General features: G+C 39.6%; 1 protein-coding gene across 5 annotated transcripts in view; it reads right to left on the bottom strand.

Annotated features, from left to right (window-relative positions):
* The window catches only part of LOC122653815 (probable ADP-ribosylation factor GTPase-activating protein AGD14), a 31,211-nt gene that overhangs the window by 1,581 nt on the left and 12,770 nt on the right, over window positions 1-16,860 (bottom strand). For 3 of the 5 annotated variants that reach the window (XM_043847764.1, XM_043847762.1, XM_043847763.1), the window contains exons 9-15: window positions 14,249-14,284; window positions 14,114-14,149; window positions 13,839-13,997; window positions 13,658-13,759; window positions 13,466-13,549; window positions 3,607-3,781; window positions 3,462-3,507 (exon numbers count right to left, since the gene is read on the bottom strand). In XM_043847764.1, the coding sequence (XP_043703699.1) occupies window positions 3,462-3,507; window positions 3,607-3,781; window positions 13,466-13,549; window positions 13,658-13,759; window positions 13,839-13,997; window positions 14,114-14,149; window positions 14,249-14,284 (638 nt within the window). The remainder of the gene's footprint in view (window positions 1-3,461; window positions 3,508-3,606; window positions 3,782-13,465; window positions 13,550-13,657; window positions 13,760-13,838; window positions 13,998-14,113; window positions 14,150-14,248; window positions 14,285-16,860) is intronic. The other 2 variants (XM_043847765.1, XM_043847766.1) reach the window with 2 other exon arrangements.

Here is a 16,860-nt window from a genome sequence, read left to right as displayed (position 1 = left end):
CAGTCGGAGGATAACTTGCTTCAGCAACAACAATAACATCTAGTGGTTTTGATCATTTCCGGAACTCAATGTAGTACTAGGACTCTGGGATGGGCATAGGGGTGACTTGCTTGTATTCTTGACTCACATATCTTTGACTATAGTGAACCATGTATAACATTTGATAATTATGAAATGGTTTATATGTTTATTCACTCCTAATGCATATTTAAGTTGTTTTGTTTGAATTATGTATGTTCTAGATTTCTAGTACTAAATTTTGTGTGGAATAAGGTCATATTAGAGATACAGCAGCGTACAACGTATACTACCAAACTAGGGTAGCCAAACTACCATTTTGGGTGTGTTTTTTTTTTTAATCTAAGGGTCACTATGTTTAGAAGGCCTAAAATAGTGATTCCAAGAAGTTTCAGGACCTAATTTGGCCATATGGACCTCAAAATTTTGAAATCATCAGTTTTGACCAAAATATTTCGCAAACCGAATTTTAAACCAGGCTCGAAACCAAAACCAGGGACTATGATGCAAAGAGACCAACGTGTACAATTAGGATGTTGTGCATTTGCTAATGATCCATAAAATGTACATAGCTTTACATAAACAACAAAAACCCAACACTAAATCCTGCCCATCTCTTCACAAAATCAGCCCAATAACCCAAATGCTATAAGTATTCGACAACCCACTAATGTGGTTCTGATATATAAGATCAGTTACAATAGAACATGATCGCAAAACAGAGAGAAATCCCAGAATTTAAAAGAAAATTCACCAAGCGAAAATTCACCAAGCAAAATTCAGAACTCAAAAAGCTGGATAACCAAGGTCGAGTGGTCCTCTTTAGGACTTGAATATGTGCCGAAAAAACCAGCAAGATCCAAGGGTCGGATCTACTGAATTGACTTCCTTGTTTGAGTAGGAAAGTTCAAGCATGACTAGTCAACTGATCTTTTCGATGATCAGGTTTCAGATTTCACATCAACACTAACAAATATATAATCACCACTGAAATCAAACTCAACAGAATTCTAAAACATGGTTTCTTGAATACCCCTCCAAAATGGCAAGTGAAGACTCCAACTAAGATTAGGAGTACACATTCAACCATCAAAATCAAAGCTAACAGGATGGTGTTTAGGGTACTGACAGAATAAACCAGAATGTAAATCAGACTTGATGATGACCTATTACCAGAAATCCCATAGAGAGTAGGAAAGGTATATCATTGGTACTGCTGGTTCTGCCGCAAGATCTGGCAGCACCACTGCTGTACCTTGAATGAAGTTGATAAGAACAATATAGGAGAACAAAAGAGCTGCAACCTGGGCTTCCCACCACAAGGTTTGATTGGTTTCACCACCAATCGACAACTTGAATCACCAAAAGGCAGATCACTGCATCACCACAGCCAAGAGAATAAAACTCTATGGACTAAAAATCGTGGGCTGCAATTGCTGCCCTGTCTTAATTTATAACAGCAACTAAGAGACAATTTTAAACAAAATAGGATACCCCCTAGCTGTCCCCCTTTACAAGCGGTCACATCCTTTTAAAACTCTAAAAGAAGATAAGATAACTTAAAAATGACAACTATATTGAACCAATGAACCAATGATTGAAGGACTGGACCAAAACTAATTTCAAACGACTTAAAAGAAAACAAAGTAAGGTTGCTCCATTTCGAGTCTGGAAACAGCTTCTCTGCGAAAGCAGGGGTAAGGCTGTGTACATTATGACCCTCCCCAGACCCCACGGTTGCAGGAGCCTCGTGCACTTGGTACGCCCTTTGTTTTTAAAAGAAAACAAAGTGGACCCAGGCCATGTTAAGCCTGTTCAAACCAGAACTGGGCCACATTAGTCCTGTATCTTCCTGGACTTCCTACATTGGTAACTCTTCAGTTCTGCATCACCCACCCTCCAAAAAAAATTTTGGAACCACTAAACACAAAGAAGACCCCATTTGCGTAGCTCTTCCTGCATCTTTTCAGCTGTTGCCTCCTTGGGTTTCAAAGATTCAAGCATTTCTCTCCACACTCCAACAAAGAGTGAAAGGAATAATCCATCTTAAGATTAAAGCCATGCCTCAACTGGGTGCAACCACCAAGTAGCCTAGGACATCTAACATGACCTTAAATAGAGTTGAATGGCGGATCAGAATTTGTATAGCCGATCCCGTTTTGTTGGGAAAAGGCTTAGTTGAGTTGATGGGCCTAGGCACTTTCTTAGGGTTTCAACAGCAAGTTACTATGGATCGAAATAATTTCATCTATGTGACAAAGCAAAAAAAAAATGTGCAACTGTTGGTGAAAATTTGTTGCAGATGTATGGGGGAAGATATTCTTGGTCGTGGGCATGAAATTTGACTTCGATTTGGAATAATTATTATCTGTTTTGGTAGAATGGACTGATTTCTACTCCATTTGTTAACTCCGGCAATCAACTTGGCAATATGTTCACCAAGGCATTGTTCAGGCCTGTGTTATTTAGTGGGTGTCCCAAGTTAGGCATGGGAGATACATATGCTCCTGCTTGAGGGGGAGTGTTAACATTGTACCATAGGAGTTTTATATTATATTTTCTTTATTAGTTGGGTTAAGTTGTAAGTTGTCCTTACTATTTATTAGTTACTCGCTAATGTAATGCCCTTTATTGTAATTTCACTCTCTTTAAGTTCAAAATAAAATGGGTCCAGCCATTCACAATAGTGGTGTATTCTATTCCTACCGTGAAAGGCTAGGTAGTTTCCATCCCTTTATTGTAATATGTTTTGTTCTCCTCCTTCCTTCTTGGTACTGATTTACTAGTCGTGGTGTTGTCACAAACCCAAAAATAAGAAGCCTAAGGCCAATAAAACCCATTCATGGGCCAAAATAAAGTCTCTCTAAGCTCATTTGAACACTTTTAACTGCATCATAACCCCATCCTTCAGCCATCCTATTCATTATCTTGGGCAGTTCCTATTTGGCTATTTCTCAATCTTTACAACTCATAAATCAGGTTCAAAGCCAACTAGTCGATGTTTTAACTCCATGGTCATTATTGCACCAACTCAGTAGTTCTTAATGCTACAGCAATTGCTCTAGTCCCCCACCCCCCAATATGCACACGTAAACCTTCCAATGTATCATCTTCAAGCTAAGAACTGTACCAAGTTGAATACGAAAACCATATATTTATTGTTTGACAACTATATTTCCTTGCATTAGAAAATGGTTTATATCACCCAAACAGAAGACAGGATTTCTGCGTGTGTATACACACATGTCTGTGTATACACGTGTGCTTGTGTGCATCTGTGTGGTATACACGCATGTGTGCACAAGCATATATATAACATTTCATTCTGCATGCAAGGAGCTTGCTCATCATTCCATGAATTTTGAAGCCTTGAAGGTCACATTATTATCAGAACTTAATCCTTTTTATAAATGAAAAAAGAATACAAAGGCTAAAGAAGGTACCCAAAGGGATGCATATTACTGGATGCCTGTTGCCCCATGTATGCACCTGCCATTATTCAACAATTGTAAGCAAAATTGTCACAGGAGAAGGAGAAAAAACAACACAGGAATTTTTTTTTTAAGGTAAGTAGAGTTGCGATTTTACGTGGAGGCATTGCTGATGCATAAGATGGCGACTGGGGATGCAGGGCTGATGCATAAGATGGGGATTGAGGATGCATCCACCTTGATGACAGGGTATCAAGGCTGGAAGTACGCAATAAGCCTGTTGGTCTCGCCACGTTTGGTAGTGCTCCTTGCAGTGATGCCATGGAAGGAAACTACATCATAAGAAAATAAATTATGAAATGCTAAACAAAGTTCTCGGCCTCAAGGTGTTTTTAAGGGTCAAAACTTGAAAGGCTTAAATACATCAAAGGATCCCAACACATATAACAGTCATCTTACCTTATTAGTCAGTTCAAAAATATAAAAAGATTATGTACAAAACTGTAGGAACCTTCTCAATGAAAGTTTAAAGCATCAAAGAAGTTTCTCTGTACCCCACAACCCTGTGCTGGTCTATGTTACAAGGATACCGGTGCAGGTGTCAGAGACTTGGTGTCAGACTTGGTCTCAACAAATCCCGAGAAGTAGAATTCAGGGATTTGAATATATATATATATATTTCTAAGTATATTATAAGCAATTTAGGCATTATAAAAATATTTTATAACTAAAACACTTTAGGGAAAATTACATGATTACACAATATTGAGTTTCCTTTTACAAAACTAGCCACTTACTGTTTCAATTACAAAAATACACAATCTTGGTTTTGGGCGAAACTACCCAAAACAGTCTGTCCCTCCCTTACCAATATTTTTAGACATTTTTCCCTGTCCCTGCCTAGTGCCTTCCCACCCCACCCCCACTGGCCCAGTCCACACCAGCCACACCCTGCCCAGCCTTCTCTCTCTCTCTACGATTTGAACAGAAAACCCATCAGTGGGAAGCGTGAAGAGCAGCAAGTCAACGACACAACCATCAACAGAGCACTCAAGCCATCCAATTAGGCCTGTAAACGGATCGGATTCGGCTCGGAACGGATCGGATGCAATCGGATTCAGATATTTCTTGGTCGAATACGGATACCTCTAAACGGATTCGGATGGATTCAGATGCAGATCGAATTCGGATTTTAGGCCATCCGTTTACACCTCTGCCTTGGGTAACTCGAACCTTCCTCCCCCAAGTGGATACAATTCACTCTCAATCCATAGTTTTAGATCATGATTCTCTTTTCCTCATATTCTAGAACCTGTTGAATCTTCAAAAACCCCAAAGATCGTTATTTATTTAATTTTTTATAATTAAATATTCGGATTTTTTTTCCGGATATCTCTAAACGAATACGGATGCGTCTAAACGGATACGGATGCGGATCGAATTCGGATTTTCGGTTATCCATTTACAGCCCTACATCCAATATGAAGACCTTATTTCCCCATCAATTTAATCCGAAATCAGTTTCAGACATTTCCTCTGAAATTCGACAATTCTTTGATGTCTGCCCGCAATTTTGCATTTCAGTTTCAGCGATGTCTCTTGATTCAAAGTTTTTAATGCAATTTCATCTTCTCCATTTAACAATTTCTTTGCCTTCTGAGAAAACCTCTTCCAATTCCTTGATCGATTGTTTCCTTGCCCTACTAAAATAGATTCTCCATGCATTTTCTGACTAAGGCTCCGTTTGTGTAGAGGGGACTTAGGTGGGGTGGGAAAATGTGGATGTGGCACTTCAAAATCCCACCCCAACCTTGTCTGGTTAATTTGGGGTGGTGAACTTACAAAAGCTCAAGGGACGTCATTAATTGCTTTGTCTGCTGATGTGGCACTTCAAAATCCCACCCCTTTGCTATCCAAAGTCCCACCAAATTGGTGGGACTTTGGTTACTGTTCATGGGAAAAGTAACTTTACTTCAACATTTCCATCCCAACAAAACCCCACCAACATGTGGGTCCCATCTTCCCAACAATCCCACCCCACCTTCCCCTCTAAACAAACAGGGCCTAATACATTTCCAAAATTTTCCTTCTAAATCTCCTTGTGATTCTAATGTTCGAGTTCTGGATGATCCTCCTTTCTAGGGAGATTCATGCCATGAATCTCCTCGTGATTCTGATGTTCCAATTCCTTGATTGTCTGGGCGGGAGTGGACTGCAAGGCTAGGCGGCATTGTTGTCAAGGCAGCAAGGCGACCCAAGGCCGTGGAGGGGAGCCTAAGCGCTTAGGTGACAAGGCGCCTGCCTAGGCGACCAACACACCCAAGTGTTATTTTTTATTTCCCCTCTACTAAGACATTATTTAGTATGATACAATATATAACTTATATCATAAAAAATCAACATTAGGCTTCATCAAGTCATCAAAAATCAACATTAAGTCGCATCAAGTCATCAAAAATCAACATTAAGTCACATCAAACCATCAAAAATAAATATTAAACTACATCAAGTCATAAAAAATCAACACAAAACTAGAAGACAACAAAACTGAAGAAGCAAGCTATTGGAAGTTTGAAACAATCAAAACATACATTTGGTTTATACTGTTCTTGGAATTGGTCATTGTCCTGGTATACCTAATCTCACATTTGGTTTATACTGTTCTTAAAAAAATATGATCTTATCTATAAGTAATTAAAATGCTCTCGATTTAGAGAAATATTCTTATTCTCTAAGAAGTTTGACTGGTCAAATGATTGCATTTTTACACGAAAATTTTTGTATTAGGTAGAGCCCAAAACCAACTTTCCAACAAATCCAAGATTGTTTAAATCTAAGTTATATTCAATAAAACCTTATTTGGTGTACACGAATGTGGTCAAAATCACTCGAAATGAAAATATTTTTTTAGATATCATAACAAATGAATATTTTACTACTCTTTTGGCTTTTAGCAATGTTTTACCATATTAAAATTTATAGAATTTTTAGATTTGAGAAAAACCCCAGTATTTGAAAGTTGAAAATTTCACCTACCGCCGAAAATCCAGATTTGGTTCTTGAATTGGGGGGTTGACTTTTATCCTTTTGGAATTTGATTTTTTAACTATTTTTATTAGATTCAAATACAGAGTATTTGCTTATTTATGAATAATATCTTATGTAAATATTTACTTAACTGATATTTGGCATAAATAAGGACCACACTTGGTTTGGTACCAACAAGGTGACAGTCGCCTAGACCCCAAAAAATCAGCATGGATGCCTAGGCGACGCCTTGATAACTATGCTGGGCCGTGTCGGGTTGTAGGGTGGGACGGGGAAGCAGAGGTAGGTAGCATGGTTGGTGAGGGAACAGAGTTGGGGTAGGGAGGGATGCTGGGGGTGCGACGGGTGAGGCGAGAGGGCTCACAGTTGGTGGGCCATCGATTCCAAGAGGTGGGGTGGGGTTCCAATGCGGGTTTGCAGGTGAGGGAGGAAAGGGGAGGGTGGTGCAGGATTGCAAGGGAGAGTGATGGGGTTGGGTTGCAGAGGTGGGCAGGAGAGGGAGGGGTAGTGATGGTGGGTGTTAGAAGGAATTAGGGCTAAAAATGTTTTTAAAAAAAAAATCATAGGTAAAGGATGGGGAGACACTGTTTTGGGTAGTTTTGTAAATCCAAACCCAATTTTGTGTATTTTTGTTAATTGCAAAAATAGGTGGATAGTTTTGTAAAAGAAAACCTGATTTTGTGTAATCTTGTAATTTTCCCTAAATTTTATCAATATTTGTTGATATAATGACTGCAAAATAGGTTTTTATAATCAGGCTCCATCAGTTTTTTGTGGACCATTATAAAAGTAAGTGTGAAGCTCTACTCTTGACGAATAGAAAGTTCTGATACTTGGAGTCTGGGATGTGAGAGAGTCGTCAATGGAGAGAAAGCGCCTCTACCCTGGAGTGCAAGATTCTTGAGCAATGTCTGTAAAATAAGAACACATCCCCCACCCTTCAACCTCTCCCATCTCCCCCTCCTACTTCTTCTCGAAAACCCCTCATCCACCTCCTCCTCTCCCCTCCTCTTTCTTCCTCAAACTTCTTTTGTCTTCAGCTCAAATCTACAGTTCCTTTTCAGCTTTTACCTTTTCTTTTCCATATTAAAGGCTCCGTTTGGTTGCAAGGGGAATTAAAGGGAAGGGAAGGGAAATTTTTCAAACCTAAAAAAGAAACTTTTGTAATCATTACCCCATGTGATAGTATAAACTACTTAAATTTCTTACCATATTTAGTAATGATACATTTTACATGTAATATTTGTTTTACATTTTAAACCAAAGTGTATTGGATGCAAAGTAAAGTGGAATTTAATAATCAAATATGGAATGATTTGGAGTTAGTGATATTGTCACATGGGGTAATGATTACAAAAATTTCTTTTTTAAGTATGAAAATTTCACTTCCCTTCCCTTTAGTTCCCCTTGCAACCAAACGGAGCCAAAAGGAACCCAGAAGGACCTGCAGTTAGGATGAAATATATCAGCAAGTTGATCAGTAGACTTAAAAAAGGGAACACAAATCAGCCCTTCTTCCAATTTTTCCTTGATGAAATGCCTATCCACTTCAACATGCTTAGTACGATCATGTTGTACCGAGTTATGTGCAATGTTGATTGCAGCCTTGTTGTCAAAGTACAACATCATAGGGAGACGGACAAAAGCACCAAGGTCTTCTAGCAAATCTTTCAACCAGAGCAACTCACAAATGTCTTGTGCCATAGCACGAAATTCTACTTTAGCACTAGAATGAGCCACCATATTCTGCTTCTTGCTACACCAAATGACAAGATTACCACCTACAAAAGAACAATACCCAGAGATAGACTTGCTATCCGGAGAACCAACCCAATCAGCATCAGTGTATGCTTCTATTCGTAGGTGATCATGAGGAGATAGGTGAATGCTTTTCCCAGGAGTTGACTTCAAGTAGTGAAGGATACGAAAAAACAGCCTCCATATGGGAGGAGTAGGGATCATGCATGAACTGACTCACAATACTCACAACAACAACAATGTCAGGACGTGTGTGTGAGACATAAATCAACTTCCCTACTAGTCTTTGGTACCGGCCTTTATCAACAAGTTCACCCTCCTTTTCTTTGAGACGAACATTAGCATCTATAGGAGTTTCTGAAGGGTGACATCCTAATAAACCAGTTTCAACCAATAAATCTAGCACATACTTCGTTTGGGAGATAAAGATGCCCTTAGAAGATCTGGCAACCTCAATCCCAAAAAAGTACCTCAACTTTCCTAGATCTTTAATCTCAAACTCCTGTCCAAGAAAGGTCTTCAGACAGCTAAACTCATCACCATCATTGCCAGTAACCACAATATTATCATCGTAGACTATAAGAACAGTAAGTTTTTCACCAACCCTGTTTATAAAGAGAGTGTGATCAGCATTACTCTGCTTGTAACCCACAGAAACCATGGCCTTGTGAAACCGGCCAAACCATGCTCGAGGTGACTGCTTCAGCCCATAAAGTTCACACTTCAACTTACACACTTTGCCTTGGTTTTTGTCACAAGAGATACCAGGAATGTCCATATACACTTCCTCATCCAACTCTCCATTTATGAAAGCATTCTTCACATCCAATTGCTGTAAATCCCATCCAAGATTGACTGCACAAGATAGCAAAACTCGAACAATATTCAGCTTTGCAACAGGGGCAAAGGTCTCCTGGTAATCAATCCTATATGTCTAAGTGAACCCCTTTACCATGAGTTGTGCCTTGATCTATCCATAATGCCATTCACCTTCTGTTTCACTACAAACAACTTGCATCCAACAGTCCTTTTCCCTGGTGGAAGAACCACAATCTCCCATGTGTCATATTTTTTCAGGGCTTCCATTTCTTCCATCATTGCTACCTTCCACTTTCTATCTAATAGAGCTTCCTGCCAATTGTTAGGAATACAACAGAAGAAAGAGAAGAAACAAAAGCACGAAAAGATGGAGAAAATGAGTCATAGGAAACATGGGATATAGGGTGCCTAGTGCAAGCCCTGACACCTTTGCTAACAGCAATAGGAAGATCAAGAGAGGAAGTATTACCAGGTGGAGGAGCAGGTTCTGGATCCAGGTTCGGCAACTAGATGGGTACTAGTGTTGCAGTGGATTGAAGTTACTTATGTTTCCATGTATAAGTCTGTACATTAGTATCATTAATCCTCCTCTGAAATTCACTAATGGTTTTTTGGACTGGAGTTTGTTGGACTAGAGTTATCTCCCCCTGAATAGGAATGTCAACATTATTTGTGATGGTCTCCCCCTGTATATGAACCTCTCCCCCTGAGGCAGAGGGAGGACTAGGAGTAGGAGGAACGGGAACAGACTCATTATGAACATACGAAAGGGGAGGTTCTATGGTCAGCACATCTTTACTAACACTCTCCCCCTGAAGAGGTGGGAGCAAATAATAGGAGATAGTCTCATAAAAAACAACATCCATACTTACCAGGGTACATCGGATAGGAAGATAATAGCACTTGTACCGCTTTTGGGTAGCAGAGTAACCTAAGAAAATGCAGCAGAGACTAGGGGGCTCAAGTTTACCAGGTGACCTAGTATCCTTGGCATAACAAACGCAGGCAAACACCCTAGGGGGAACAATAAAAGAAGAAGAGCCATATAATAACTTGACAGGGGACTTGGAGTCAAGAACCCGACTAGGCAGCCTATTAATCAAATAGTCACAGTAAGGACAGCATCTCCCCAATAAAAGGATGGAACATGGCGAGCAAACATAAGTTCTCTAGCCACCTCCAAGAGAAGGCGATTTTTCCTCTCAGCCACACCATTCTAGGCTGGAATATCAACACAGCTGGTCTGATGTAAAATCCCATAGGCGGCAAGGTATTTTTGGAACTGACCTTCCATATACTCTGTACCATTGTCACTTCTCAAGACTTTGAGAGTAGCATTAAATTGGGTCTAGACCATCTTATAAAAATGCTAAAAACAGGAAAAAACTTCATTTTTTGTATACATTAGGTAGACCCAAGTGGATCGGGACTAACAGTCTAAAGAAAGTAACAAACCACCTATGACCAGAAATAAAAACTTTGCGACTAGGACCCCCATACATCAATATGAATCAATTGAAATAGGGAAGAAGACCTTTTATTAGAAATAGGATAATTTGAACATGTCTGTCTGGCCAAGACATAAGCCTCACAAAAAAAAAAAATCTTCCTTATTATAATGTTTAACTAATACTGGAAATAAATAGGGTAAAGTTCCCAAAGGGGGTGTCCTAGTCTAGATTGCCAGTGGTGTAATTCAGAGGAGAAAGGAGCAGGCTGACATAGTTGAGAAGGTATTGCTTGTGTAGCAAAATGTCCACCATCAAGCAAGTACAATCCACCATGCACTTTACCCGACCCAATCGTCTTCCAGTGCTTGAAAAACACTATGAGTTGGAAAAAAAATCACTTTGCAATTTAGATTTTTTGTAATACTACTAATAGAGATAAGATTGGCAGTGAAATTGGGAATATGCAACACAGAAGACAAGGTAAGAGAAGGAGAGCAACTAATGGATCCTTTCCCAAAAACCGATGAGAGGGATCCATCAGCCACTTTGACTTTATCCTTGCCTGAAGTAGGAGAATAGGTATGAAAAAGGCTAGAAGAACCTATCATGTGATCAGCGGCACCGGAGTCTATGATCCATGGAGTGGAAACAACTGATGCACAATGACCAGCAAAGTAAATATCTGAGCGAGCAAAGTGGGAACCTGATGGAGTGGAATAACTGGCAGGAATAAATGTAGTAGAGGCAGCAGAAGACTGTAACATATGCCTGAGAGCTTGAAATTCATCCTAGGAGAAACTTTGTTCAGCAATAGGGGATGTAGCTACACTTTCAGTGTGATTAGTCTTGTTTTTAGTTTTAGCACAACCACATTTGGCCTCAAAATCTGCAAGCTTCCTATGTAATTTCCAACAAGTAGCCTTAGTGTGATATTGTTTGTTGCAATGTTCACACTTCACATGCTCTTTTGTCGAAGCGGCCGAAGCAGTACTATCACAGGTAGGAATAGGGCTGGAACCAGTAGCTTGTAAAGCTGATCTCTAAACCGTAGGAGTCAACATCACAGCAGTCCGATGTGTCTCTTCAGTCTGAACATAAGAAAAGGCCTGCTCCAATGTTGGAAAAGGAATCCTACTAAGAACTTGCACACGAATTGGATCATATTCAGCATTAAAACCAGCCAAAAAATCATAAACACGAATTTGGTCCACATATTTCCCATAGGCAGCAATGCCGGGAGCTGTAGAAGGCTGAAAACGAGAGTAGTGATCCAATTGTTGCCATAAGCTCTTGAGGGCAGCATAATATTTAGAGACAGATAACTCCTTCTGGTTAGTGGTATGGAGTGTCTTCCGGATCTCATAAACTTGAGCATCATTCCCTAATTGTCCACATGTTTCCATGGCAGCAGTCCTATTTGTGTGATTGTGTCAAGGAGAAGTTACTGACTAGAGAGATCAGGTCATATGGAATTCAATACGAATGACATAACCATAGCATTATTAGCAACCCAGCGATCCTGAAGGGGACCCTCATCAGGTGGCTGTTTAGAGGTGCCAGTAAGTCCTCTTCCAGCCACAGTCAAAGAAAGAGATCTGGAACACAGATCTGGCCCACATTATTAATTAATACCATCAAGTTTAATGGCAGCAGCACAAGGGAGGAACTCAGTCCTAGACTGACCATCACCTACAAAAGTAGCCGTAGTAATATCAGACCCAGGCATGCTTGCAAGTAATCAATAGATAAAAAGGTTGAAACAATCAGCCAATGAAGAACCAGAAAAAATCAATATATGTAGCAATCGATCCACAATGAGCAAACCTGAATTTTTTCACAAAAAACTCAGAAAAAATTGCTGAGATGAAGGTCGAGTGGTCCTTGAATGTATATAAAGCACCCCTGAAAAAATCAGCAAGAGCAGGCAGTCCTATCCCAAAAATCGATAAGTCAGGGTCTTGAGAAAACCTGAAAGTGGAAATCTGAGTTGTTGCAGAAAAACTCCCAAGGATGAGGCTGATATTAGGGTCAAGTACTCCTCTGGTATGAATGAGACTCCCCTCAAAAAATCAGCATGGTGAAACAACCCTATCCCTAAAATTGATGAGTGTCAGGGTTTTGGAAAACCCTGAAAGTGAGATCGATCTAGGGAAAGGGGCTTTAGAAGTTGTTGTAAACTTGCAATAGATGCTGTCCAGGGCTGCTAGAATGGGACCTCCAATGCAAACAACCAATCTTCAGTAATAATGAGACTTGATCTTCAAGAGGGAGAGACTCCAAAAATTGCAGAAGTAAGACAAGGCAGCAGCTATCGCAGAGAACTTCTTGCTTTATATCATCAATTAATGAAGTAAATGGAGGGCAGCATCTAGATCATTCGATCACCTCATTAGTGCTGCCCTTTTAGCAAGGAGAAAAACCAGAAAAAAAAAAAAAAAGGAAGAAGAAGAGAGAAACGATGGGGGGTGTTTTGTAACTTAGATCAGAAGAATTGGCTCTGATGCCATGTTGACAAAATACAATTTGAATGAATTGCTTGAATGATCGAATTGATCAACCAAGCCTTATATTTATAATGTGAAAGATTACATCTTAATGACAATAATCCCCCTAGCTTAGCCGACTTAACTAGGCAGTACATAAACATAAACATAAAACTGTAAAAAGACCAGAATACCCCCACGGTATTCTGGTGTACATTATTCAACAGAAACACAATGACATTCATGGCCTATTGAACGTCACCTTTCTTTTCTTTATCAAACAAGAAAAGAAGTTCCCAGAACACCATTAAAAAAATATATTCTAAGCTGCCAAGGGGCCCTCATAAGCATGATCTTCTTAGATGATGTTGATATACTTGTCCTATAGAACAATAAATGAAGTAACCATAATAGATCCAGCAAGGAAATCAATTCAAATAAAATATTGCAGACATACCGTTGGGGCCTGAACTAAACTTGGTTCAGTGTGGAGATCAAACGGGTTGTTTGATTGTACTGAATGGGGAAAGGCAGACATTGGCTGTCACAGATAATCCCACATTTCAGATTAGTAACTGCCCGTATGGCTATGCAGATGTCACATAGAACCAACAAATTCGACACAAGAATCGATGTCAAGGTGAAATACCGCTGCAGTAGGATATTGCATGCCAAAACCCATTCCCTGGGGTGGACCAGTTTGCCAACCTGGAACTGCAGGAATTAATGAATAGGCTGAGGTGAAGAGGTCCTGTAGAGCATCGAAAGTATTATTTCAAAAATAAAAAATTTAAGAGAACCCACATAACAACATACAGGAAAACTAATACCTCTGGGAGAGCATTTCTTCCACTAGATTTTGCTTCCACAGGGGCAGGCTGTGATGCAACTCCAGAACTGGCACCTTGGACTGGCTTTGTTTGAGATGATTGAGTAGTTGGAGTACTCGAAGTTCCCAGCACATTTGGTGCAAGTGAATAACCCCTTGGCTGCACCCAAAAAACAAAACAACAGAGAACAGAAAAGCACATAAGAGAATTTGAATGACAATAACTATGACAATAACAATAATTATAGAAAAAAAAAACAATTTAAATTTGCTTAATTGATTATTTGAAGCTCGAATACCTGAAGGAATGAGCTGCAGCATCGAAATGCACGTAAGGAAAGAAGTAATACCGCTACAACTATAACAAAACAAATAATAACAATAATAAAAAGGCTGTATCATGTGTCTTACCTGATTAGTTGGAGTTCCACTAACTGAAGGAGTGAGCTGCAACAGAAAAGCACATAAGGATACAACTTATACAACTACAACTATGACGAAAAGACACCATAGTAACAGCAACAATAATATAAAAAGTCAACATCACATATCTTACTTGGTTATTTGCAGCTGCAGGGCAGAAATGCACATAAGCAACAACTTATACTACAATTGTGACAACAAGAATAGTAGCAAAGGTCTCTCAGCAGGTCTGATGCAGATAAAACACAATTGGGCTTATTTTAATGGAAATAAGTTTTGGGTTGGGTTATGTATGTGTTGGGCCTTTGATCCAATATGTTTTTTATCGTAATGGGTCACTTTAATGGGCCTAAAATATGGATAGAAGCTATACCTACGTAAGTGTCTTTATTTCTTTATTTTATTTGTTATTAAGTGTTTTAGTTAGGCTGGATTAGTATTCTATAAGTCCAATCCTATTTTGAGTCAGTTTCCTTCATTATTTTAGTTTCCTAGTCGGTTTATATTACCTTATTAGTTAAGGATTGGTTTAGGCCTTTCCTTTTTAGTGTCTGTTTCTGAGTCTTCTATATAAGTTTGCAAGGGGTTCAGCCTTGTACACGAATTTGATTAATGAGATTTTGGCTTGGGTCTTCTCTTAATTCTGTGAGATTCAGATTTTCTGCGAGATGCAGTGTTATGTTGGTGGGAAGCCAATAGTGGCTGGTGGCTGGTGGCCGGTGGGATTCCAGTTGAGGCAAGGTGAGATGCTTAGATATATCTTTTTCTTCTTCATTCTGCCTTCTCCATCAATACTGAAGTACTGTGCTTGATTTTTGGGTATCCTTTTTGTTCTTCTAAAGATCAGGTACAAACTTATATTAAAAGAAAAGGAGAATAAAAAGAAAAAACTTGGGCATACTCAAGCAAGCACAATTACAGAAAAGAGGAGAGCCAGATCCCACCTTCAGCATGGCCATCAGCAGGACCGACCCTCATACAACAAAAAAAAACTGAGACACACTAGCAAAAATGATATCCAGGAGGACCCAGAATATCTCTGTTAATTTCTTCTTTTATCTGAAATGGAAAATTATGAACTTGAGAGGAGAGACTGGATTTAGCAGCCTCCTTAGCTAGGAAGTTCGCTATTGGATTGGACATTTGGACTCCCTAAAGCAGTGAGAGATCCTTCATCTGGTTGATGAGATATAGGCACACAACGAAGACCAATCCTGCCATGCAAACCATGGAGAGCGACCCGATTGAACCAGGAACAACACTACTGCCGAATCACATTCCACCCACAGATTCCGATATTCAGCTCTTTTGCTTTCTGAAGACCATACATTAGAGCAGCACATTCTGCCTCAAAATTTGATTTGATCCCGAGAAATACCTTGAAAGAGCATATCAGACTCCCCACGTGGTAAATATAAAAACTCTTTTGTTTTGGGGTCAATACATCTGGATTTCGGTCCTGACCTCAGATTCATCAACCACAGGTCATTCTAAGTCGGCTCACAGTTATAGTTTTCAGATCAGAAGTCAGTTGAGTAGAGTCCCATAAATCTGAAACTCTTCTCATCAATTTCTGTGTTTATTTGATCCACTAACTCCCATAGTCCCATTGTGATTACCGATTAGTTGCTGTGAGATATCAAAAGATCTGTTACTGTTTTATAATTGATATTAACCCTTAGAAATCTGATCTGTTTCATTTGTACAGTAACTGTTCATTATTCCATCAATCTTAGGGTTTTGAGTTTCCTATCTCAAATAGGAAACTGCCCTAACTTTTAACCTGGCCGTTGGATTCAAATCATCTTTTAAGGAGTTGTTTTTTATTATGTTATTAGCTTCAGGACCAAGTTTTCCCCCACCCACGGTGAATGGGATCTTATTCACCACGAGGCGGGAGAGAGCAGGAAAGGGCATTGGGAGGGTATGTTGAGAACATACTAAAACCCTAAAGGGGTTTTTGAACCCTAGGATGGTGGGTGAACCGTCCTCTATGGGTGGAGGAAAACTTTCTCCTTAAGTTTATATTAGAAGATTACATCCATCTGAGTTGTTGGTTACTATTATCAAGTTTTCTTCAATCCTGGTCACTTTATATCACTACGATTCTGGTTAAATCTGAGTTTCTGAAACCTAGTTCCTAGTGCTTCTAGAAACCCATGAGGGTCACCCAGAGTAACTTCACTATCTGGGTCAGGAATCTACCACAAGACAGCTCAGTTGATGCTCAAATTGTGTGCACAAATAGGCCCCATCACCCTCCACTCGTGGTCAGTTTCAGCCCAAATAGAGTTTGCCACAGCAACAAAAATGGCTGCAAATTTAACATTTTGAACAAAGTTGAAGAAGATTGCTGGACAGCTAATAATGATACAAGAGGAAAGTTCCAATGCCTTTGGGCCCCACAGTTTAGTTAACCCACCAAATTCAGCACTTGGTCAATGAGGTGAGTCTCCTATCCATTGAGAGAATGGCCACATCAACCTTGCATGTGGCTTAAATAGGTAAGACCATGTAGAGAAGTTTCTCTGAGTGTAGCACTTAGAAAACCTTTTTCCCATTAACAATGATAATGGTAGTGGTGGTGATGGTGATGATAA

Source organism: Telopea speciosissima, chromosome 3 (assembly GCF_018873765.1).
Source record: "Telopea speciosissima isolate NSW1024214 ecotype Mountain lineage chromosome 3, Tspe_v1, whole genome shotgun sequence".
NCBI classification, from domain to species: Eukaryota; Viridiplantae; Streptophyta; class Magnoliopsida; order Proteales; family Proteaceae; genus Telopea; species Telopea speciosissima.
This window is presented reverse-complemented; position numbering and strand designations above follow the sequence as displayed.